Raw genomic sequence first — 26,088 nt, forward strand, 5'->3', positions numbered from 1 at the left:
GTCAGATATAGTTGCATAGCTCTAATGGACCTTTAGAAAGATGAGATATACTTAAATATATTAAATGCATTTTAAAAAGTCTTAAACTGATAAATATCAAAGTGAATAAAATAATGTAAGTTCTTTTGCTCCAGTGTTTTTCTTCCCAGACATTAGTCTAGCTGTAGAGAAAGGAACTCCCCTCCCCCCCCAATGGCAACATTATATACTCTGTTCTGCAACTTTAAAAATTTTCTTTTGCTGCCTGGGCCAGGCCTAGCTCAGGGGTTGAGCATGGACCTAGGATCCAGGAGATCATGGTTCAGTTCCCGGTCAGGGCACATGCGGGGGCTGTGGGCTCCATCCCCAGTTGGGGGCGTGCAGGAGGCAGGTGATCAATGACTCATTGTTGTTTCAACTCTCTCCCTCTCCCTTCTTCTCTCTGAATCAATAAAGATATATTTAAAAAATTTTTTTTTTCTTTCACTTACTATTTCCTGAACCTCTTTGCATGTCAGTGCATATAGATAACTTCTTAAAAAGTCAGAGAAAAGCCTGAAGCATGTTTTTCTCAGCAGCCAAGAGGCCCTGCAACCTGTATAAGAGCTGCGGAGAAAACAAATCTAATTGAACCAAGTAGGGATCCAGGGAGTTTCTCAGCGTCAGCTTCCTTGGCACTTTTCCTGTAACTTAGGCAACGGCTCCTAGGAGAGGACACTCCTAGCCGGGAGCCTCTGTCAGAAGGGCGGCCTGCAGAGGAGGGAACCGGGATCAGGACTGGGCCTCTGCTCCAGGAGCGAAAATGGGTAGTCAGGGGACACGGCCTCCGGCAGAGCGGGGCGTCCTCCGGGGGCCTGGGAGGTCTGTCCTCCTTGCCTTGAGAGTACTCCACGTGCCTCTTTATCCAGCGGGTCTTATCTCCACCACTTTCAGAGACCTTGACCCCCTCTCCTACCACTACGCCCTCCTATGTGCTGACTTCTCAGTCCCGAGGATGATTTGGAAGCCGCCGGAATCACAAGAACATTATGTAGCTCTGACCTGATGACGAACTTTACCCGGTTAGCCCTAAGGCTGGTGTCCCTAGGTCAGGGCGGGAGCTGTGCTGCTGACCCCGATGCGACGCCAGGATGCAACCCACCTCCCGCGCGCAGCCAGTCCCGGCGGAGCGGAAGACGGGCGGGTTGTGCAAGAAGCATCATGAGACGAGCCTGCGTGCCCAGCCGGGGAAAATAACTCCAAAGGCCGGACTTCAAACCGCGCCTCTGCATTTCCATTTTAAACACACAACGGCTCGCTCTAGCTGGAGTTCCCCCGCGCCCAGCAGGGGGGGCCGTGTAAACCAAGGTCACCGCGCCCCCCGCCCCGCCCGGCCGGGCCCGGCGCGCCTCTCCACCACAAGGTCGCCCCAAATGTCACCTCCAGCCCCCTCCCGCCGCACGCCAGCGCCTCCTTTACTTTCGCGCACTCCGCCTGCCCACTGCTTTCGGGGCCTTGGGTTTCTGCTCGAACCAAACACAGCGGCCCCGGTGCGTTATGTAACGTAGGCGTGCGCCCCGCACGATCACCATCCGGGCGGGGCTTTCCTGGAGCCTGGGTGGGTCCAGCCGCGTCCCGAGGGTCAGGGCCGCCCCGCAGCGGGAAGTCCCGGCCTCCGGTCGCCGGGGGAGGAGGGCGCGGCCTGGCCCGGCGCCACCTCTCCCCGCTGGGAAGCGCGTCCCCGCCGCCCCCCGCGCCCGCCTCCCGGGAGTTCGGGGCTCCTCCCAGGATCCCGGCGCTTAAACTCCGGCGCCCGGACCACGCCCCGGCCGCGAGCGCTCGGCCCCGCGGTCCCCGGTCCCGGTCCCGGTCCCGGTCCCGGTCCCCGCAGGAAGCCGCCCGCCGGCGCGAGGATGGCGGCGTGGCTGGTGCACCTCGCGCAGAAGCTACTGCTCTGGGGCGCGCTGAGCGCCGTCTCCCTGGCGGGCGCCACCGTCATCCTGAGCCTCGTGCAGATGCTGGCGAGCTACGCGCACAAATGGCTGAACTTGAGGCCGATCCCCAGCGTCGCGGGCGCCTACCCCTTCGTGGGACACACGCTGATCCTGAAGCGGGACGCGGAAGGTAAGGGACCGCGCGCGGGGGCCCGTGGGCTCCGCGCCCCCGCGCCCGCCTGGCGGGGAGCCCGAGCCCCGGGGCCGCACCGCCCTCCCGCTGCCCATCGGGGTGCGACGCGGGGCGCGGAGGGCGGGCTGCTCGGCGGGCATCGTGGGCTCCCGGGTCTGTCCAGCCCTCCCTGGGACGCCCGAAACAGCCGCGGGTGCCCCCCCCCCCCCGCCGGTTCCTTACGAACTTTTCCTTTACGTGCAGCGCCGAGCGCAGGGCTTCTAAGCTCCTGCCCTGCCCTTTCTCTCCTTTCCCCAGCGCCTGGCTGCTGCCGCCTCAGAGCACGGCCTGTCTTTCCTTTAAAGTCCTGAAGGCAGACACACCTTAAAACTTAGTCTGTCTCCTATCACCCATCTATCATCTATCTCTGTATCTATCTGTGTGTCTGTGTGTCTGTGTATCTATCTATCATCTATCTATCTATCTATCTATCTATCTATCTATCTATCTATCATCTATCTATCTATCATCTATCTATCTATCTATCTATCTATCTATCTATCTATCTATCTATCTATCATCTATCTATCTATATCTATCTATCATCTATCTATCTATGTATCTATCATCTATCTATCTATCATCTATCATCTATCTATCATCTATCTATCTATCATCTATATCATCATCTATCAATCATATATGTATCTGAAAAATAAGAGACTAGAAAATTCATTTGAGATCCCTCTCCCTCCAGAAACCACAAGGCTTGGTCACAGCTTTCATTCCCTCTTGGCCTTCATGTTTCAGCACTTCTAAGGAGGTTACATAATGACAATAAATTGTGCTGGCAGGGCCTTCCCCAGAGTTCATACAGCAAGTTTCAAAAGTCTTCCTTATTAAAGAGCGCGTTGTGTTTTTTATCGAAGTCATCTTCTGAAGAGGCAGCTTTATGTTAATGTTTTGCTGATGCGGGGGGTGGGGTGGGGGTGGGGGTGGGGAATCACTAAGTTAGAAAGCTCTTAAAAGTACCTGATGTTTGAATCCCCCAGGAGGGTGAATTAGATCTGAGCACATCATCTTCGTGGGTGTATAAGTTGAGATACCCAGAACTGAAAAGATTTGCCCCAGATGACATATTTTAAAATGAGCCCAGAACTAGAACCCAGTTCCCCCTCAGATGAATTGTAGAAGTTTTACAGACTGAACATCAGCTCCAAAGCTTGAAGGATTCTCTTTTCCATGTCACTTTCTCCCAATAAAAAGAATGCTGTCATTTCACCTTACCAAAATACCGAAAATGTTTCTGGCAGAGGAAATCCAAGTACACTTTTCACCAACAAAACATAAGTGTGCCTAATGTTACAAGTGATGCAACTCATTTACATATATGAAAACCACATTTGTAAAAAATCACCATGGCTAATACCAAAAGCAGAGCTAATCCTCCCTTCTACCCCAAGGCCTTATAGTATTAAAAATATAATTGTATGGAAATATAGACATCCTCTCCCCAATAAGAAACAATGTACTTAAGAAATCTCATCATAACTCTTTTGGGGGAATTTTTCTAAGAATTGAAATCTCTAGTGACTAAGCCTCATTTCCAAACACACTGTGAGTTGTTGGCTTATTTAAAGTAATTCTTATTATAGTTATTTCCCAAGTGAAGAGAATGGAAACACATTGTCTTGCTCAAGGGAACTTTTTAATCCATCAACATGAGACAAACCGTAGCTCAGTTTCCAGCTTTGCAACCAAATTGTTTGAGTTTGACAAGTTGTTTAAAACTCTCTGAGTTAGAGTGTGTTACCCTTTACTTGTAAAAGTGACTATATTGCAGTTACTTTAAGGATAAAATGTAATGCATGCATTTTCTAGATCACTGTCTAGACCTTGGTTAGAGTAAGTTCTTTAACTGTCAATCATGCATTTATTTGAGGCCCTCCTTTGTGCTCAGCACTGAACTCAGCAAAATTGGGAATATCAGGACATTTTCAGATACACTCCCTGTTCTCAGTGCCCTTGTCTCTTACACAAGAGGCTGTGCCTTTCATTTTGTGGTTACCATCCACATTCTGGCGTCAGGAATCTCACCTGAAGTGCTGCAGTTGACTTCCAGCTAGGCTCTTGAACCCTAACCTCTTGCTTTTCCAGTCCTTTTTTGTCAACACCTGTCTTCCCGAGCTGCTCCCTGCTATTGGACTGACCTAATACCTTCCAACCATGGATTTTGATTTCCCTGTCTCCCCTCTCAGACCAGGCCAAGGCAGTCCGTTTATGGTCATGCTACATATATTTTTACACTGTTGATCTGGCCTAGCTCTTTTCTCAGCAATTTAGCCAAATGTTTTGACTGGAAGTCATTTTGAAGCGGTGTGATGTAATGGCTAAGTGGGTGCCTCGGGTGCAAAGACAGATCCTACACTTACCAGGGCTGTGATATTGTGCAACTTCCTTCACTGTGCACGAGGTCTCCAGCTGTTCAGTGACTGCTGTGAGAGTGCATCTCATCTAACTGTGGCGAGGCGGAGAAGACGCAAGGTGCCAAAACCCTTAGCACTAGTCCCATGTGTAATTACCTGCCACAGCAAACAGATATGACATAATGAATGTTAGCTATTTTAGGAGAGTCATTATTAGGTTTTGATGTACCGAGATATACAAATGCCTTAAAAAATTGTTACTGTTTGTTCAATATCATAGGCAGTGGACATCCCCACGCCTTGGCCTCCTTCCTGCTGCACTTTGAGCAGCTTGTCCTGAAGCCCAGGGATGGGTGAAGCTTAGGGATGGAGAAGGAGCACTGATCAGCTGAGTATGTGGACATTTACTGGCATTGAAAAGGAGCTGAAAAGTTTAATGGTTTGCTTTTCAGGCCGTGTCCACTTGTCCCGTGTTAAAACAGCTCTGTCAAAATCTCAAGTGCCGTCCACATTAGCAGCCTTGCAGCGCGGTTGGGATTAGGCCTGCTGCTGTCAGCTGGGCATCCCCTTTGCCCAGAAGCGGCCCTGGGTACCCACATGCTCCTGGCAGCCCACTCTCCTTACCCTCCCCTACCTGGGTTTTGCTAGCAGTCCGATGAGACCTCTGCCTCGTTTCCTAACCTGCAGTCAGCTCCCCGTCCAGCACTCCAGTCCTCCCTGGACCTCACCCCGTTTGACCTGGGCTCTGCCTCACCCTTGCCAGGTCTTTTCTCTGAGGTCTGGACCCTGTGCCCCAATCCTTTAGTCACTGTGTTTCTTTCCAGATGGCACTCACCAGTATAGTATTCCCTGCCTGAAAGTTTTGCCTTTGTTTGACCTCTCTGAATGCCAGGCTGCATTCCCCAGACTGAGGCCTCAGGGATTTCAGCACAGAAAGTGTTGACTCCCCAGAAGCAATGAGGACTCTTCAATGTTGATGGGATTAATGGTCACTGTTTCCCCACACCCAACACAAGGACCAGCCATAAAGCAAGACCAGGGCCCCTAACCCTGGCTGCATTGAATCCCAGTCTTTTTTCCACCCCCAGAAACTTCCTGTGGTCCCAGGATAACCAGGTTATTCACAGATCTCACACACCTCAGTGTTATTGTCCTAAAATACAACTCCAGTCGTGCTGGTTCTCATCAGGAACTCTGTTATTGCCTAGAACCTATAGAAGAAAAACCAGCTTCCATAGCCTTCCAGTACTCCAGGCTCATCTCCCAATGCCACCATTCCCATCCTGTGCTTTGGCTAAACCTACAGGGAGTCCTCAGACCTCCGTGTATCTGCTCTGCTATTTCTGCTGCTCAGTTTACACTCTCACCCCTCACCCTAAATTCCCGTTTTCGCATAAAAAGCCAATTCATACTTTTATGCTCCAATGGCATCTCCTTCATGGAATTTCTCCAGTCCTCTCAATGAAAACCGATAGCTCCTCAGACACCCATTTCATTTGACCTGATACTGTGAGCAGTTACAAAAGTGACCATCTCCTATGATTATAAATTCCTTGAGCATAGGGACCTGGCCCTCCGGAGGTGCACATTCCCCGCCTGCGGAATGCGGGTGGTCCAATCCAGTACGGTCACTATTTATTCTGTAGCTCTAATTGTTTCAGTTTGGGGTCTGAGGAGCTTTTTCAGGTTGGCTCCTTGATGTTTCAACATGACCCCATCATTTTTTGAGCAATTCCTTATTTTCCACAATATATTCCACTCTTCTTGTGTTTTTCTCTGCCTCGGCCCTGAAATCAATGCCTTCTCCAAGGACAGTTGGTTTATTTTATTGTAAAACAGTATTTAGAAATACTGAGACCTGGGTGCCCATACAAGGACAGGGAGCCAGCCTGGGAAGTTACAGTATCAGAAATCTTGTTCAGAGTGCCAGAGAAGATTTTTCAGCAAAATCACATTTAAGATGACCTTTGAGGAAAAGTGTTATTGGACGAAATGCAGTAGGAATAAGAGTTTCCCACAAAGAGAAGAGATTTACTGTGAAGGCCCCTAGACGTGTGAGGAGTTGAAGGGTTAGTAAAACAGAAGAATTTATTTTTAATTATTTTTTTGAGATAACATTGGTTAATAACCTATACATTTCAGGTGTACCACAGTATAATTTGGTATCTTTAGACTCTGTTGCGTGCTTACGGCCAAAAGTCTAGTTTCCATCTGTCACCATTTGTTGTCCGTATCTGTGAGTTTGTTTTTGTTTTGTTATGTTTGTTCACTTGTTACTCTTTTGTTTTATGTTTCACATATGAGTGGAATCAGACTGTTTTTGTCTTTGTCTGTCTGACTTATTTCATTTAACATCGTACACTTAAGCTCTATCCATGTTATCACAAATGACAATATTCTATCTTTTTTATGGCTGAGCAGGATTCCACTATATATATCACCTCTTCTTTATCCATTCCTTCGTTGGTGGACACCTAAGGTTGCTTCCCTATTCTCCCTATTGTAAATAACCCTGCAGTGAGCATTGGGGTGCATAAGTCTTTTTGAATCAGTATTGCCATGTTCTTCAGATAAATACCCAGAAGAGGAATTGCTGGATCATATGGTAGCTCTATTATCATTTTTTTTAGGAACTTCAATACTGTTTCGAGAGAGTGGAAGGGAAGCATCTACCTACCGGGGCTGGAGAGTCAGGGCAGGTTTCCCTTCCTATGGAAGGGTAGCTTGCAGCAAGTGTGGAGGAATTGAACAGCCTCCGTGTTCTTGGGAAAGGCCTGTGACAGGGCTCAGCACAAACATCTGCAGGGTTTGGCATTTCACAGCTAACCAGATTTTGCATATCTGTTACATCGTTCATCACTGAATTAGCCTAATTCATTCACTAATCATTTAATGAGAACTGTGTGGTTTCCCTTCAAGATGTGAAAGACCTGGGGGGTACTGAGTGAGTTGCCCAAAGTAAAACAGTAAAAAAACCCAAAATGATACAGTAAGGAACTTATTTAAAATGAAATATTTTCTCCTAGGTTTTTTCCAGCAAGTAATTTCTTACACGGTTGAATTCAGACACCTGCCGATGATAAAACTGTGGCTGGGCCCCTTGCCAGTCATCGCCATGTTCAAAGCAGAAGTTGTGGAGGTGAGTCTGTGGTGAAAATCACCAGGGTTCCAGTGCATATCTGATGCTGTGAGGGTCTCATCAGAACACATATAGTGACTGTGTCCTTATGTTTAATAGAATTCAACACACTGAGCATTCCATTAAATATCCTAGGCTGCGTAGGTGCCATTTAATGCTTTCCAGAGATAAGCCTGAATTCTGGGAAAAGGAGCAGCCTCTACATGTCTATACGCATTTGTTACCAAGAAACATGTTTGTCTTCCTTTTTTGGAAAGTCTGCAGAAGGATATAGTTTAATAGAACCATAAATAAATTATTCCATAAGGTGAGCTCACATTATCTGCCAGGCACTGTTTTAAAGTTCCAAAAATATAAGACTAATAAAAATGTGAGTGTTTCCCTCAATATGCTCAGAGTCTCATATTATATCCATTATACTTTTATTATTCCAAGTTAATTTTCCTAAAAGAGACTACTAATCTGATATTGATAGGGCTGATATTGTTAATCCATTGAAATTACTCCTATTGAAATTACTCCTCAAAAAACTTGTTTACCTTTCACTTATTATGGTGACATTGGGGAAATTGTCTTGTGGTTTGATGATGAAGGATTTGGTTCAGGGAGTAAAAATGGGATAAATGGACCTTCCCTTTTTCTTTTCTTTTTTTCAAGAGGATATTAAATCGTTTATTGATTACACATGATAATGGATGATACACAAGCTTCATACCCATCTATAATTTTATCTGGTGCCATAACTCAATTTAGATATATTGCATAGGATGTGCCAACAATCATTAATAACCAAATAAACTCCCTGACTGTGCTTAGGTGACCCTTTTAATGGTGAACTCCAGGCCACAACACAGAAACCGTCAATTCAACTACACCAGGGTTTCTGAAGACAATGAGTTCTGTGCCTAAGCAGGTTGTAAATACATTTCAAATGGAACCTGGCATCACTCTGAAGGAATTCTAACTTCACCCTGTTGGGGTAATTTACCAAGATGGCTTCAGAGCAGACTAACTTTACACAGAACATTTAAAAAAAGACACACCTATTCAGCCTCATGATCAGACTATCACATTTAGCAATCAACAGCCTGGGTGCAAAAAAAAAAAAAAAAATCTACATTAAAACACTTTGTTGGAATGCTTTCCACCTTCCACAGAACAGAAACTAAAATAACCTATTATACAATTAGTCACAGATACAGTCCTCGAGTTTTTTTGCCCCTTCACATGAGTGTTGTGTAAAACATGTCTTCTTTATAGCAGCGAGGCCCTGCCACCGCTGTGCTTGGCCGAGTTCACACATCTCTTGTAACCTGCAGCTTCCCTGTCACTTCCCTGGCTCTCCTCTCCTGCTAAGCTTGGTTTCCTGGCAGTAATTCAAACCTCCTGCCACAGCCATAGCTACTGCTGCTGCTGGAACTGCCAGAGCCACCTTGGTTTCGTGGTTTGGCAAAGTATTGACCTCCACCACCTAGGGAGGGGCCAGAGCTTCTGCCTCCAAAGTTTCCTCCTTTCATAGGTCCAAAATTTGTCATTGCCAAAGTCATTGTATCTTCCGCCACCTCCAAAATTGCTTCCACCACCACAGCGAAAGCCGCCTCCGCCTACTCCGTTGTTATAGCTGTCACCGCTGCCCTGGCTTCCATAACCCTGTCCCCCACTTCCACAGCCTCTGCCTCCTCCAGAGTAACCAGGGCCTCCTCCCTAACCACCACTATTACCAAATCCAACAGACCGTCTCTTCATGGAACAAAATTAAAAGCAGAATTTCCTAGGGAATTGACCTGGGATATTTCTTTCTTAGTTATTGTGGGAAAACTGTTAGTGTGTCTCTGGTACCACACCGGAGAAGCTACTGGTTCAGAGGAAATAGTGAGAGGGCCACACACAGGATCTCAGCCACTGCTGACTTAGTGTTAGTGGCCTTGGTCTTTGCGGATAGAGGTCTGTCCAGAGTAGGGAACTGCAGCCGGAAGCCTGGGAACCACTTTGCGCTGAGTCCTATAAGCTCATTCCTTCTGTTTCACTTTGACTCCAGGTGACCCAGTTATGCCCATGGTTCCCAATGGTATCTATACCCTGGAGACACTCACATGTGTTCCCTTAGTATAGCCTTAATCCTGAACTTCAGACCTGCTCTCAGACTGTGGCCACTTGAATGCTTCCAAAGCAACATGCCTGAGAATGAATTTGTGATTTCCATCTCCTTCGACGTGGTCATCCTTAGATTCACCTGCCTCTTCCCTCACTCCCACCCTCCATAAATGACTCCACTTGGTTCCTCATTCATGGCAGGAACCAGAGAAGCATCTTAGACATTTTCCTTCCTGTCATCTCCATCTAGTCTCCAAGACTGCGTGACAGTTATATGCTCAAAACTCTAATTGGATTTCTGTGAGTCACAGGAATGAAAATGAATCACAGAGAAGTAATTGTTTATATGAAATGATGCTTTAGAATTTAGTTGTGTTCTAGCCAAGTATTCTTATAATTAAGATTGTTTTCATATCTCTATCTCTCAATTCTTCTTTTCTCTCTTCCTAAGGCAATTTTATCTAGTTCAAAGCAACTTGATAAATCCTATCTGTACACGTTCCTAGAACCATGGCTTGGCCTGGGACTTCTTACAAGGTATGTCAGTGGAAATCTGAAAAGCTGTCTTGTGTGTAACTTATGTCCGGCATTGACAGGAGGCAGTTTTCCTATAGCAAGAATGTGCTGTCAGGTAGTGGGGAGAAGCTAGAAGGAAAGGGTGGGTGATAGTGAGCCTTTGACAGACAGGAATCCAGGGTGTATAGTAATCTCCAGCCAAGGTTTCAACAATGATGATCGCCAGTGTTCCAAGAAAAGTTAGAAAGTCCTGATGTAAATCACAGGGAGTTTTGATCAGGGAAATCTTGAAAATTCAAGGAAAAAGGCAGTCATCCTCAGAGAGGTAAATGGAGCACAGGAACCTCAATCCTTGAGCTGCCATCCAGAAATAGGACTCCAGCAACTGAGAAAGAGAAGGCAGGACCTTGGTGGGGACTTTGGAGAATTCAAAGATGATAGAGATCCAAGTAGACTCATGGAGCTCATTGATCTTCAGAGGGTTAAAGCTTAATAGAGGGGGAAAAATTCTAATTTTTGGAAACTCAGAACTTAGGAATTTAGAAAACTTCTTAAATTTTTCAATTTTTATGAATGCTCCTTTAAATATTAGTAATATAGAAGGATATCTAAAATATGCCCATTCTGTAACTGTCTATGAATCTGCCCTTGTCATTCTGAACAGAGTATTTGAGAATCTGTAGATTAAGCTGTTTCAGAAGAATTTTGTCTTGACTACTTTATTTGCTTTGACTGCCGCTTTTTCTCCTATTTGTAACCATGTGTTGTATTTCTAGTACTGGAAACAAATGGCGCTCCAGGAGGAGAATGTTAACACCCACCTTCCATTTTACAATTCTGGAAAATTTCTTAGATATCATGAATGAGCAAGCAAATATATTGGTTCATAAGCTTGAAAAACATGTCAACGGAGAAGCATTTAACTGCTTCTTTTACATCACTCTTTGTGCCTTAGATATAATCTGTGGTAAGTCTGATTGATTTGTTTCCAGAGCTATGGTGTAAACATAAAATGGCCCAAATAGGAAGTAACATTTGGCTGGGAAGGCAAATGAAGGGATCGGAATGGATATTGGCTTCTTCGGGGGCGGGCCTACTGCCGAATTGGCATCCTGAGCAGTAGCGGCCACTGCTGAGGCCTTGAGCCGTGTGCCAGGAAGGTCAAAGGGAAGAGCAGGAACAGGGGCAGGAGAAACAAAGGTACAAGAGTGAAGAGGGGAAAGGAACAGTTCCAAAATGTAGAAGAGTTTATGTCTTTTTTCAAGTGTTTGCCATTGGAAAATAAACACAAGGCATGTGCATGAAGTGAATGGTTGCTTCTCGCTTGTATTTTGCAGAAACAGCTATGGGCAAGAGTATTGATGCTCAGACTAATGATGATTCCGAGTATGTCCGTGCAGTTTATAGGTAAATGGAGTCCTTGTAATTATTTTTAAAATTGTTATTGATTCGGGCTTTAGAAAATGTCGCTAATAATTTTTTTGGTCTGTGTTGTATCTTTTTTCATTGTTTCAAAATGAAACATTACACTAAAAATCAACCTGATCATTTAGGCATGTATTTTAACGGTAAAGGAAACATTGTATAAATTATGGCACACCAGATTATGTAATAATTTCAAATGATTATTTTATAATATATTGAGAGATTACATTATGATGCTTAGTGATAAAAGAAAGATAAAAGCAATTTTTTTAGCATGGCGACCTCTAGGTATAAAAAAATTATTCATTGAAAAAAACCCTTTTAGATACTATACCAGAATGTTAGCTATGATTATTGTTTTACTTTATGTGCTTTTCTTATTTTTTGTTGTTGTTGTTGTTATTCTTTTCCCCCATATTTTCTGCACTGAGTATGTATTATTTTTTAAATGAAGTAATCATTTTTACTTTTAAAAAATTGCTTGAGGTTATCCAGCTACTAAAAGGCAGGGCCAGGGTTTGACTTGATGTATTGTATCGTTAAGCCCACTGCTCGTTTCACTTCATTTTAACAAGTATTTATTTAGCACATATACCCTGCCATTCATTGCACAAGGTACTGACTAGTTTTACAGTGGCCCAGAGAACAGAATAACAGGGGGATAAGCATCGAAACAAATAAATATAAACTTGTAAATTATAATAATTGCTTCGAAAGAAAAAGTAAAGTTGATACTCTAGAAGAAAACAGCAATAGGGCCCACAGGTTGAGTGACCGGGAAAGGCCTTCTGCGGAATTGGCCTCTAAGCCAGTCTCAGGGAAGGAGATCGCGTCCAGGCCTTTCTGCCCCATCGCTGGAAATGCTGAGGGAGGGACTCGGGACAGTGCTGCGGCAGATGGGTCTTCAATGAGCACTTTTCTGTAGAGGAGGACAGCCAGTTGTTCCTGTCGCTCCAGAGGATGGTCAAGCCCATGAGTGGACATTAAACAGGCAGATTTTGACCCGGCCTGCGGTGCAAGAGCTGCAGGCAGCCTGGGGAGGTCCGGAACTCTTCCTGGAGAAACAGCAGCAGAGATCAGATGGCCCTCTAGTAAGGATGCTTTGTGATGGAGTCTTCATTCCTAAAGATCCATTCCATTTTTACACTTCCTTGGAAGTGTAGTAGCCCATGTCTTCATTGTCGAGCCTAAACCATGGAGCTCTTAGTAGCCTCTAAGGTGAATCATCATCATTGCCACACTTGACCCTCATTGAGACCTCGAGCAATACACGTTTTTGATGTATATCAGCTGATACATGTGTGTCCTGTTTGTAAGGATGAGCGATGTGGTGCATAGAAGAATGAAGACGTTTTGGCTCTGGCCTAACCTTTTGTACGCCATGCTTAAAGAAGGAAGGGAGCACAAAAGGACCCTACAGATCTTACATAATTTTACCAACAAGGTAAGTCCTCGATTTTTATTTATTTATTGTGGTCAAACATACATAACAAAATTTATAATTATAGCTGTTTTAAGTGGCATTAAGGGCCTTAACAACATTGTGTAATCATCCCACTATCACTTTCTAAAACTTTTATAAGTGTATGATCTCTGTGTTTTGTTAACATACTCAGTGTAGGACCAAGGGGCCGGTGTCTCATAAAATAAAATTTGAATAACAATGGGGGGAAAAGCAGGTGGCATGATTACCTTTAAATTAGTTATTCACCAAATATTAATTAAGCACTTACTAAGTGTCCAATACTGTACCAAGTTTTAGAAATATAGCAGTTAATGTTCCCTACGGGGGGAGGTTGTCCATAAATAAATAATTACAAAATGTGATATGAGCTACGATTTTTTATTAAACAGGTGCTATGTTAAAAGAGTAAAGACACAATGATCCATGTTATAAAAGGCTTCTGGGAAATGTTTGGATTAGGCAGGGGTTTTCAAAGGCATAGGGCATTTATAACAGTATCTTAACTTGGAAAAGATGAAAATGAACTAGATATTAATGTTTAATTTTTAATGACAAGGAGATAGTAATGTCCTGGATAGAGGATGTCAGTCTTTGTGTTAAAAATGTTTATGAAAAGGCAACATTTAAATGAAAACATACATTAAATTATAATTTAAATGTACTGATAAAAGTGCCTAAGTAATTATATTTACTCTTTGCTGTAAATTTTGGTTTAAAATACATTGGCATTGCTTCCTGACAGTGAGGTACTGCCTACCGCCAGCAGACCAAATGGTTACCGAGCCTCTAGATGTTAGATGAGTGAGATGTTCGAGTGAGTTGCCTGAAGTGGAGTAGAGCGTAATCACCTGGCAATAGGCGAACGCTGAACAGCTTGTATTTTATGGGTATAATTACACTTGTCTTCAAATTTCATGCATTAACATCAGTATCAATAATGAATGAATTACAAATTGGGTGGACAATAGTATTCATTTTATACTATTGAAAATTGCATACTGAGCCCTAGGCACTAGGGAACGGTTCCACCAAGAGTAAAAGAAGACATGGTGCTTGTCCTCAGAGAACTTGGGAGCTGTTCATTCAAACCACGTAGTAGCAGGTTTGTACAATTGCCTGAAAGAAGAAAGGTGAAATGTGTAACCAAATTAAGCGTATGGGCTTTAATTCTTCTATTCATTCAACAAATATCTAATGAATATTATTAAAATACCAAGCGGTGTTCTAAAGGTTGGAAATATATCAATAAATAAAGACAAATTTGCTGCTACATTGAAGTTGGAGGAGAAAGACACTAACTAGCAGATATAATGTCAGGTGGTTAGTGCAATGGAAAAAAATAAAGTAGGCTTAGAAAGATAGTGAGTGCTCGGGACTAGACTAGCAGTGACCAGAGAAGGTCTTTCTGATAGTGTGACAATGGCCAACAGAGACCTAAAAGGAGGGAGTAAGATAGTCATGCTGGTGTCTGAGGCAAGGGCATTCTAGGCAGAGGGAGCAGCAAGCGTCCAGGGAGATTCTTTTCTCCAAAGCAACATGTAGAGTGATCTATAATTAGTCTATTATATAACCATTGTGTTCTCTCCAGCGCCCAAATGTTTTCTCCTGAGCTCATTCCAGTCCCCAGGGCCCTATTTAGTGGTTACTACCGTATTCCCATGTTGGAAAGGCTGCAAAAATAGCCCTTGGAAATTATGTATTTGTCTGACATTAAATTTGTTTTTAAAAGTCTTATCAAATAATGCCCTAAAAATGTTAACAGAAAGCTTTACTGTATTTTCACAAAAGCCTAAGTTATTGTTGAGTTAGAAAGAACAGGAAAGGTTTAGAAAAAAAATTTGTTAAAGAAGGTAGTATATTTTCATAGGAAAATGTATAATTAGGTCATACAAAATTTCAAACAAAAGCATGTGATTATTTAAATCACTCAGGTCATCACCGAACGAGCCAATGAAATGAGAGATGAAGAAGGTAAAAGTGACGGCAGGGGCACGACAGTCCCCGACAGAAAACGCAAGGCTTTTCTCGACTTGCTTTTAAATGTGACTGATGATGAAGGGAACCGGCTAAGCCCCAAAGATATTCGAGAAGAAGTGGACACTTTCATGTTTGAGGTATTTATTTTGTGTTCTCATGTTAGTTTCAGCTTTCATTAAACAAATGACAGTTCCTGTTACATAACAAAAAGCGGGGGCTGTTCCTGGTTTTTAAAAAACTTTGGAGTTTAAAATACTAAGGACAAATAAAGAGCAAACGCTAATACTTAGACATGTTCAAGTATTTAACAGTAAACTTGGAAATAACACGGAATAGCAAGAATTATCTGTAGCCGCCTTTTAGAATATGTTGGGATTCTTGGTATAAGGGATTCTCTGTTCTTGAATTTTTTTTTTAATTTTTAAAAATAAACAATTCATAGAAATTCTTTAAAAATGTTTTTAGCATTTTTAAAAGCCTACCCACATTTTAAAGTGGCTTGCTGTAACTGAGGGAGAGTTATAATTATTACATATATTATAATCGGAAATTACAAAATATAAGACCCTGATTAAGTACCAGACCAACCTTCTTCTTCAGAAAAAGCTTTTGACTCGTGGTGGCTGCAGTGGTAGAAACATGTTTCTCGCAAGGAAATCTAAGGCTCATCAGACTTTTCCAAGCAGAAGAGCAACCAGAAATTGCTCTCGGTTCTCTATATTGCTTCCTGTTTCCTGCTTCCTTTTAATCTCCAAACCCCGCAAGTCTGTTTCTCCTTTTATTTTTCAATTACAGTTCACATTCCGTGTTATTCTGTGTGAGTTTCAGGTGTACAGCATAGTGGTTGGACAATCAGATACTTTACGGAGTGGCCGCCCCTATAGTTCAAGTACCCACCCGGCCCCGCACACAGTTGTCATGATATTAGCGACTGTAGTCCCTATGCTGTAACTTACAGCCCTGTGACTGTTCTGTAACTACCGTTTCATACTTACTAACCCCTCCCCCTTTTCCACCCAGTCCCCTGCTGCCCTTTCGCCTGTCAACACATCAGTCCACTCTCTGTCCAGGGGTCTGTTTCTATTTTGTTTGCTCATTTATTTTGCTCTTTAAATTCCACATGTGAGTGAAGTCATATGGTATTTGTCTTTCTCTGTCCGGCTTATTTCATTTCGCACAATGTCCTCCAGGTTCATCCACGCTGTCGCAAGAGGGAAGATTTCATTTCCTTTTTTTGTATGGCCATTCACTCCCTCCTTTCGAAGTTCTAGACTTGAGCGCTTAGCTCCGCTGTGAGCTGCCCTAAGATAGCAGAAGCCCTCCAGTAGAGAGTTCAGCCAGGCTGTGGTTCTAAAGGGATGTCTGGTCTTCCCATGAAAAGAAAAAGATGAATTGTTTGCAAAGGTAATTCTAACTATATTAAATATTATGAAGAGCAAATCTCTCAACATGTGCCTTACCAAACAAAGATAAAGGAATGGTGTTAATAGACGCGGTGTGGAATGTCCGGGAAGTGGGGGGGGGGCATCAGTAGCCCTGGATGGCCATGGCACACCGCCTGCAGTGCCCTCGCTCTGCCTTCGGCCTGGGCTCAGTGCTCCCGGGGAGGGCGGCTCCCGCCCTGCAGCAGGAAGCAGGCGGGGTGCAGGGTCCGCAAACCTGATTCCCCGGGTCTGTGCTGAGTGGCCATAGGAGACAGGTCCGGTCACTGCAGGTCTCTGTCACAGCTCCCTATGTGTAAAATGGAGAGATGTCTGTATCAGTGGTATTGAACTTCCTTTTTAAGTAGAGCACTTTACTGAAAAGAAACATTATGCAGAAAATGGACCTGTAATTAGCTAAAAAGTGCAGAGGTGTTAAGCATGGGCTCCGGGCCCGAATCCCGGCTCTAACTTGTACTAGAGGTGTGACCTCGGACACCTCCTCTCCCTTTCTGGGCTTCTGTGTCCTCACTGCTGTAGCCTGGGCCTCACAGAACAGTTAGGAGGAGCAGATGAATGGCTTCTAATGTGCACCAGGAATGGTGTCTGGCAGACTCCTGTGCAACAGATACTGTCTATTATCTGATGTGGAAGTGGACCCTGCTCCCACACATGGCACACACACTCATGCGTGCACTGACACACACTCACACATGCACATGCATGCACTCATACACACATCCATCTGCCGCCAGTAGCCTCTCACTTTCACAAACACAACCTGACTAACAATCTGTTCCTTCCAGCTCTAAGTCTTTGAAATTTTAACCATTTTCGTCTTATGAAATAGAAGGCAGAGCAGGTAAAACTACAATAACACGTCCTCCTCCGTAAGTGGGTGCAGACCGGGGCTGCCTTGCCTTCTGCTCCGGTTCTGGCCGTTAGATGTTAAGACTCTTGCCCCTGCCCAGTTCAGCCAAGGCCCTTCTGTCGACTCCGTGCTTTGTGTTTGCTGCCCGTGGGTCGCAGACACAATGAAACAGGAAGTCTGGCAGCTTCTCTTACACAGTTGGATCAGGCTTCCACTCAGATTCGTGCAAAGCTGCTAAAAATTATTTAGCAAGAGCACTTCCGTCTGTGAGTCCAGTAAACAGCAGTGACAGGGGCCAGCTTTCATCTGGAGTTGAGTCATTTCTGTAAAGAAACTGCAAGTGTGAGAAAATGCAATGACACCCACATCGGAGACTTGCAAACAATATATTTTTAAAAATTGCAGAGCCTAGCCAGGCATGGCTCAGCAGTTGAGCCGTCAACCTGGGATCCAGGCGATCAGGGTTCGATTCCCGGTCAGGGCACATGCCCGGGTTGCGGCTCAATCCCCAGTCGGGCGTGCAGGAGGCAGCCGATCAATGACTCTCATCATTGATGTTTCTCTCTCTCTCTCCCTCTCCTTTACTCTCTCTGAAATCAATAAAGATATATTTAAAAATTGCAGAAAAATTCTCAACAATTCAACTTAGGAGCTAGAACAAGTGCTTCAGAGATTTCTGCCCAGAGGATGAAGTGTTACGCTGATCACTTGTGTTGCATACGGTAAATGGAAGAAAATGATCTGTAATGTTATTTTTGACTTTCCAAATATATTTTTTTTCTGAAGAACTTGCCATTTTTGCATGTGGAATGTCCTGGTGAGGTGAGAATAGGAAATAGGAGCTGATGCTTACAGACACTGAACGGGCAGAGTAAGGCCTCCAGGGTGTCAGCATCAGTATTAGAGCTGGAGCCTCCTTGCCCCGGGTCCCCCCTGCTCCCCCGGGGAAGCCGCTGGACTCTGCTTTGTCCTCAGAGGCTCAAGGGTCCTGTTCTCACCTCCGCCTCCGCCTCCTGTGAGGCTGTGTGGCCCTGGGAAAGTCACGGAGCGTCATTTTGGGTCTCAGTTTGTCGTCTCTAAAGTGTGAATAGCAGTATCAAGTATTTCATGGAGTTTTTGTGAAGAATAATTGAGTTAGTTTCTGCAGAGTGTGTAGTGTTTTGCCTAAAACTCAGCAAGGTTTAAGTAAGGCTATTTATCAACTTCTTGGTATGGAGACTATCAATCAGAACCATGCATGTGCTCCCCTGTGTCCAGCAACAACAGGTAGAACCAACCTTACAAATGGGGGAAAGTGGAGAAGTACAGGTCTGGCAACTTGGCTCAGGAAAGTCAGACTTTTATTTCCTTAAAAACAGCCCAGCGCACGGGGTTCCCTCGGAACGCCTCTTACTAGCCCAGCCTAGCCCAGGCATGCGACTCTGTAGCCCTGAAATGTCCCTCGAAGCAGAGGCGTCCACTTCAAAGGGATTGTGTCATGGGTTTGTTTCTCACCAAGGTAAAATACTGTACAAAATTAACTTGTTCTGTTCCGGGGTCATATTACAGCTGTCAAATCCAGAGACAATTTGCAATAGAGTTAGCATCCCCAACCCTCTCAATAGAACTCTGCTTTTTAAACTGTTTTTCCCCCCTTACATTTTAGGGCCATGATACAACCGCAGCAGCAATCAACTGGGCCTTATATCTACTGGGTTCCTATCCAGAAGTCCAGAAAAAATTGGACAATGAACTGGACGAAGTGTTCGGTATGTGTGGCCCCTTCACTAGTTGCCCTGTAGGTCCCCAGTCACTGAAGCGAATGTCATCCTTGCTTGCTATGAATGTGCAATAGAACCTGTTCTAAAGACACTGTAGTAACCAGAAAGGGTGCCGTATGGGTTCCCTTCCAGGGCCAGCCTTCTTTGCAAGGCCTCATCCAGTCGTTATGGGCATTGGCTGAGTGTCTGGAGTGTGACTGCAGCCGGCTAGATGCTAGATAAATGCTCCTGTCTTCGAGGATCTCACCGCTTCACAGCTGAAGCACATGCTATATATAAACCAGCAAGTCTTGGCTTCATGCTCGAGTGATACGAAGAAGGTGCTGTTGCAGAGAGGGGCAGGTGAAACTAGTTAGAGGGATCAAGGACAGTTGTGTCATGCAGGATTACTTTGGGCCACAGGTGAGAGAAAATGTGGGGTGAGCTGATGGGACATGCATTTCTTTTGTGCAACCAGCAGTCTGTAGGTGAAGAGTCCTAGGCTGAAGCCAGTAGGGATGTCGTGAGAGTCCCGGTCTTGCTCTTTTCTCTCTCTGTCGTTTTCACCATCACGGTTTTTGTTTCCTTGACTGTTGTCCCGGGTCTCATGTTGATCTTTAAAGCAAGAAGGAAGGATGAGGGATACGTTAGCCTCCTTTGCTGATGTCACAGGTTCTACAAACGGGGTGGCTTGAAACAACGGAAATGTATTCTCTCATAGTTCTGGGCACCAGAAGTCCCAAATCAGTATCTCTGAGTTAAATCAATGTGTTGGCAGGGAGCTGTGCTCTTTCTGGAAGCCCCAGGGGAGAATCCATTTCTCCTGGTGGCTGCCAGCGTTCCTTGGCTCGTGGCTGCATCCCCCAGATCTCTGTCTCCATCGTCACGTCACCTTCCCTTCTGGGGGTCCGTGTTAACTCTCCCTCTGCTCTCTCTAACGACGCTTGGGATGGCATTCGTGGCCCACCTGGATAATCCACGATCGTCTCTCCATTTTAAGATCTTTAACTTAATAAAATCTCCCAAAGCGCTTTTTCCCAAATAAGGTAATATTTACAGGTTCCAGGGATTAGGACCTGATATATTTGGTATTTAACGTTCAGTGTACTGATTAATGTATTCTTTTTTGATGTTTTATCCCCAAGCCCAAATATTTCTTTTATTTCTTTCATGTATTTCCTTTAATCAGGGAAGTCTGATCATCCTGCTACCTTAGAAGACCTGAAGAAACTAAAATACCTGGAGTGTGTTATTAAGGAGACCCTTCGTCTTTTTCCTTCTGTTCCTTTGATTGCCCGTGATATTAATGAAGATTGTGAAATTCGTAAGAATTCTTTCATTAAAGTAGTGGGGAGAGTGGGTTTCTCAGTGTCCGCCTTGCTCTGTTCTCATGGTGTATCGACTGCCTCCCGACAGTGGGCTACAACATCGTGAAAGGCTCTCAGGCACTCCTCATTCCCTACGCGCTGCACAGGGACCCAAGATACTTTCCAGATCCGGAGGAATTCAAGCCAGAGCGGTTCTTTCCCGAGAATTCCGTAGGACGCCATCCATACACATACGTGCCCTTCTCTGCTGGACCCAGAAACTGTATAGGTTTGTATCCATCAGAATTGGTTTGACCTTTCAGGCGTACATGGTGGTGGGTTTCTCGCCATAATTTCTTTGAGACGTAGTGTCTCATAAACAAGTCTTTTAAAAAACTAGTTTTATTTTTTCTGCACTTTGACTGTCATAAAGTATACCAGTTTTCTAGGGCTGCTGTAACAAAGTACCACAGACTGGGTGGCCTAAACAATGGAATTTTATTTTCTCACAGTTCTGAAGGCCGGAAGTCCAAGATTAAGGTGTCAGCAGGGCTGGTTTCTTCTGAGGCCTCTCTCCTTGGCTTATAGCTGGAGGTCTTCTCCCTATGTCTCCACATAGTTTTTTCCTCTGTGTGTGTGTGTGTCAATGCTCACCCAAGGATATGTTTTTGTTGATTTTTAGAGAGAGAGAGGGAGAGAGAGAGAAACATCGATGTGAAACATTGCCAGTTGCCTCCTGTAAACTCCCCAGCTGGAAATTGTACCCTCAACTTTTTGGTGCCTGGGACAGCACACCAACCGAGCTACCTGGCCAGGGCTTGAGGTCTTCTTTTTATACAGACACCAGTCAGATTGGATTAGGACCCACCCATATGACCTCATTTTAATCTAATCACCTCTTCAAAGGCCTTGTCTCCAAATGCAGTCACATTCTGAGGTACTGAGGGTTAAGAATTCTGCATATGAATTTTGGGGGAACACCATTCAGCCCACAACATAAAGCATAATCAGTTTCATGGCAGAGTTTTAAAATCTCGTAGATTTTGGATTGAAGTAGAATATACTTTTTGTGGTAGAAAGCTTATTTATAACAACTAGTTCATTTAACCTGGGTTTACTGCTTTTAAGAATTGCTTTTTTCAAAACCAAAACAAAGGATACTTAGTAGGACCAGCTGAAGTACTTAAACGAAATGAATGCACACCACTGTGCATTGTAAACACTCTTGGCTTTAGTATCTCTGGCATTTCATTGTTTATGTAAATGCAGACATTGGTGACATGAGGCCTGGTAACTATAGTAAATTACATTAAAGGCCCAGCAGAAAAGCATTCTAGAGAAGTGGTTCTCACAGTTCAATGAGCCCAGGATTCGTCTGGGGTGCTGCAGAAATACAGAGTCCTGGCCTACACAGCTATTCAGATGCACTGGGTAGGAGCAGGGAAGGGTACTCAAGAATCTCCATTTTTAGGAACCATCCCGAGTAATACTGATTCCCCCAGGGCCTGTTGTAAAGAAAAAAAAAATAGAGAAAAAAAAAATCTAACATATTAGCTTCCTCTAATAGACCCTGCTCTTTCTCACATTTGAGATATAATTAAAGTGCTATTATTTACATTCATTTGAAGGTCAAAGGTTTGCCATGATGGAAGAAAAGGCTGTTCTTTCCTGCATCCTGAGGCATTTTTGGGTAGAATCCAACCAGAAAAGAGAAGATCTTGGTCTGGCAGGAGAGCTGATTCTTCGTCCAAGTAACGGCATCTGGATCAAGTTGAAGAAGAGAAATGCAGATGAACCATAACTCTGTTGTCAGGCTGTGCCCTTATCATGAATTAGGTCTTTCTTTAAGGGAAGTTTCACATTTACAATTTGTAGATCATTAATTCAATACTCTTAACCCCCAGACCTGATTTTTTCTTGTCTTCAGTTACCTTGGGGTCAAGTCTTCCAAAGAGAGTTTTTTATATTTTCATCACCACCATTATCTTACCCCGGGTTTTGATCCCAAAAGGAGAGTTAACTGATGTCCGTACCCAAATAAACATACAAGTTTCTCAACAGAGGGATCCATAGGCCAATTCAGGTTCAGTTGACAGACTCAAAGGATATAAATTAATTGAGGTTCTAGAATTTTTCAAGGTATTCTTGTCAACTCAGCAATACAAATATACATGTGTCCATATACATTTAATTTGAAAAGGGTGAGTAAGTACTTAGACTTGATCTGAAGTTTTAAAAATTGTATCAGTGGCGTCAATTATGAGAATTGTTGTGGTGATACTTTTCAGATTTTATCAAGGACAGTTCATCACTTATAACTTGACTTATAGGTTCTGTTCCTGTTTTCCTTTTAACCGTGTACTTATGGCCTTCGTTTCATTTCGTTCTACATAACATCACAACTACCTTTACCCATCAGATGTTATGGGGAGAGATTCCTCTTGCTAATCTCCAATCCCGCACAGTGCCCCATAAGGTTGATTAATGGCTTTTGGAGCTGGAAGCACCTTAGTCCTTACCTAGTTATACTCCTTTCCATTAGAAGTAATGGGATAAGATAAATGAGAGGTAAGTTTCTGTTCAAACAGAAATACTGGTGGGTGACAGGGCTGGAAATAGAAGTCTAGACTCACACTCAACTCCAGGCATAATACACTTCTACAATATGCTATTGTTTTAGGAACCTCAGGTCTATAACTGGATGTGTCATTAGAAAGCAGATCTAGAATTCTTCCATCATTACGGAAAAGAGAAGCCGTGGCTGTATATTTACTAACTAAGCATTGCCTCACTTAAAGGTTAAACTTGCAGGAAATTCAGTCCTCCAGAATATGCCTGTCAAGCTGGTCACTGACACACATTCCCTGGATTTTAATCCCATTGACAATATCTCTACTCCCTCGCTCAGTGACTTTAAAAAACTTCTTTTAATAAATAACTTTAATGAGATTGTTTTTCTTTTTATTGATTTTAGAGAGAGGGAAGGAGTGAGAGAGAGGGAAGCATCGATGTGAGAGAGAGACATCGATCAGTTGCTTCACCTCTGTGCCCTGACCTGGAATTGAACCCTCCACCTTCCAGTGCAGGGGACAGTGCTCCAACCAACTGAGCCACACTGGCCAGGGCAAATTGTGTTTCTTTAGTTTTCTGAAGACAATAGCAGGTAGAAGCAACAAATTAAGAGAATAGAATATATATTCTTTAATGGAGATCAGAGGAAGAGGTACCTAAGCCAAAGCCATTTGGCAAGCATTACAGGCTGGGGCATTCAGGGCAGAGTCGACAGCTCTGCCCACTTCCCAAAAAGCCCCAGTGCAGACACATCAGTCCCTATGTTGTTGAGAAAAAGTCAAGGAAGTACATGATACAGCTGAAATAATTCCCATGATATGGTAAGCTGTGTTATCCAGAAAGTGGATGTATGTTGAAAATTTGTTCCTGGGAATTGGTATTACTTCTCAATTTTATGCACTTACATTTAAACCTTACTTTTTTATTTTTGTTTTTTAGTGACCCTGCCCTAGACACAAAGTTAAATTTAAGATAAAACATTGCTTCATGTTACCTCTTGGCCTAAAACCTTCATTTGGCCCCAGAATAATCTATTCATATTTTAATTAGAAATTCACTTAAACTGTCAGAGTTGGAATGGAGAAAGTATGTCATGGTCTGTCAAATCAAAAGGAAGATGCTGACTTTTTTAAAAATAAGAGGATGGTCACATATTTGTTCGTGTCTGTATTATCCATCATTCTCCCGCTCGAGTGAGGTATCTTAAGATAAATAAATTACATTTTAAACATGGGTGCTACATTTTCTAAGAATTGATGTCACTTTGAAATATAGATAACTTTAGAAGATAAATTAGTGGGTGGCTGATTCATAATAAATAACAAAAGAAACAGCACATTTGAGGTAACGTCTTCCGTGTCACTCAGGCTTCCTAACAAAATGATCCTTGTGCGGTTATCATAGACTGGTTTCCAGTTTCCCTGATTCTTAAACTAGAGTAGAAATACCAGAACATTGCTTAGCTGACAGCAGAAAGTGAAATCTCTTAAGACTACCTGGGAATCAGCAAAACCCACAAGCATCCATTGGGTACTCAGGGATTTATCATCTAGAAAACTTAGTTTCTGGACCAACTACTGTCTCACAAATAAAGAGATTCTGGTCTCAAAGAGATCAGTTTTTACCTTGGACTGTATCTAGATGATGGAAATGTATTTCTTTCCAGCACCTAATGATATGCTGGGGGTGTGTGTGGTGTGTGTGTGTGTGTGTGTGTGTGTGTGTGTGGGTGTGTGTGTGTGTGACGAGCCATTCGTCGGCTCCAACTCTTGGCGATCCTATGCATGAGTGATGTTCACAATATCATGTTCTCAGAAGCCCTCTCAGCTCCTGTGGATTCACACCTATGGCTTCTTTGAGGAGCCTATCCATCTCATAGTTGGTCTTCCTCTTTCCCTGCTGCTTTCTATTTTTCCCAGCAGTATTGTCCCTTCCAAAGAACTCTGCCTTCTCAGGATGTGCCTGAAGTAGAACAGCTTCAGTTTTGTCTTTTTCTTTTTCTTTTTTTTTACCTCCAGTGATGTTTCAGGCTTAATCTGCTCTGGCTCCCACTCATTCGTCTTTCTGGCCGTCCAAGGTATCAGTAGAGCCTTCCTCCAACGCCAGACTTCAAATAAGACAACCATGTCTAAATACTATGACAATTTTTCTTTTGAAGAAAGGAAAAGAGATTAGCATAAGTTTTCTCTATAGAAATAGGATTTTTAGTACAGCCTTTGTTCTCATGAAACATAAGTTGATGAACACCAGGAAAGATAGGAATCAGTAAATGTAAACCACAACAAACAGAAATCGCTGGTGTTTTGATTGATACCCTAAATCTGAAAGGCATCACAGCTTGCGTATTTGAAACATGCTACTTCATTACAGCCAGAAGTTATCTTACTGGAAATGACCCTCCATTTTTAATAAACAGAGTTCTGCGTTGCAGTAATACGCGTTAAATATTTACTTAAGCATCAACTCCCTAAAAATGTAATAGTCTAGCCAAAATGAAGTAATGCAATTTTGAAGAACAGTTAGAAAACAAAGGAGATTTAGTGGGCAAATGGTTATGTTTTTAATATTTTAAAAAGTAAGTTATTTTGTGTAGATGGAATATGTAAATCCAGGACCGAAGGCCAGAAGTTGCAAGGAGGAGTGTTTCAGTGTATAGGGAGACTTTTTCTTAAAAATGAAAACAAATTAGAGCTCCCTGAGCAGAAGCAGGCTCCTGGGGAAATCAGATGCTTCTTTGCTGTTAAGGTTTCCTGACAGAGAAGTCCAAACTCTGCCGCGAGTGCTAGACTGGGTTTTCAACCTACTTTAAAAAAAAATAAAACTCCTCACCCCAGGATATATGTTTATCAATTTTAGAAAGATAGGAGAGAGGGAGAGAAACATTGAGGTGAGAGTGAAACAATAATCAGTCGCCTCCTGCACACACCCTGACCAGGGATTTAACCGAAACCCAGGTATGTGTCCTGGGGAGAAATGAAGCCACAGCCTTTTGATGTGGGCGATGACTCTCCAACAAGCTGAGCCACCTGGCCAGGGCTCAACCTACTTTATCTTGAAAAGGGCCAGATAGCAA

The 26,088-nt window shown here is 43.6% G+C and overlaps 1 protein-coding gene across 1 annotated transcript; it reads left to right on the forward strand.

Moving 5' to 3' along the window:
• The first annotated feature begins 1,350 nt into the window (after positions 1-1,350).
• On the forward strand, positions 1,351-23,393 carry CYP4V2 (cytochrome P450 family 4 subfamily V member 2). Its single transcript, XM_081130969.1, has 11 exons — positions 1,351-2,082; positions 7,517-7,629; positions 10,175-10,260; positions 11,016-11,206; positions 11,577-11,646; positions 12,982-13,108; positions 15,061-15,243; positions 19,044-19,146; positions 20,327-20,461; positions 20,554-20,733; positions 22,073-23,393. Exons 1-11 carry the CDS (start codon positions 1,872-1,874, stop codon positions 22,243-22,245), a joined length of 1,572 nt encoding a protein of 523 aa, XP_080987095.1. The 5' UTR covers positions 1,351-1,871; the 3' UTR covers positions 22,246-23,393.
• The last annotated feature ends 2,695 nt before the right edge of the window (positions 23,394-26,088 follow it).

The sequence above is a fragment of the Miniopterus schreibersii genome (assembly GCF_964146895.1).
Source record: "Miniopterus schreibersii genome assembly, chromosome: 2".
Classification (NCBI taxonomy): domain Eukaryota; kingdom Metazoa; phylum Chordata; class Mammalia; order Chiroptera; family Miniopteridae; genus Miniopterus; species Miniopterus schreibersii.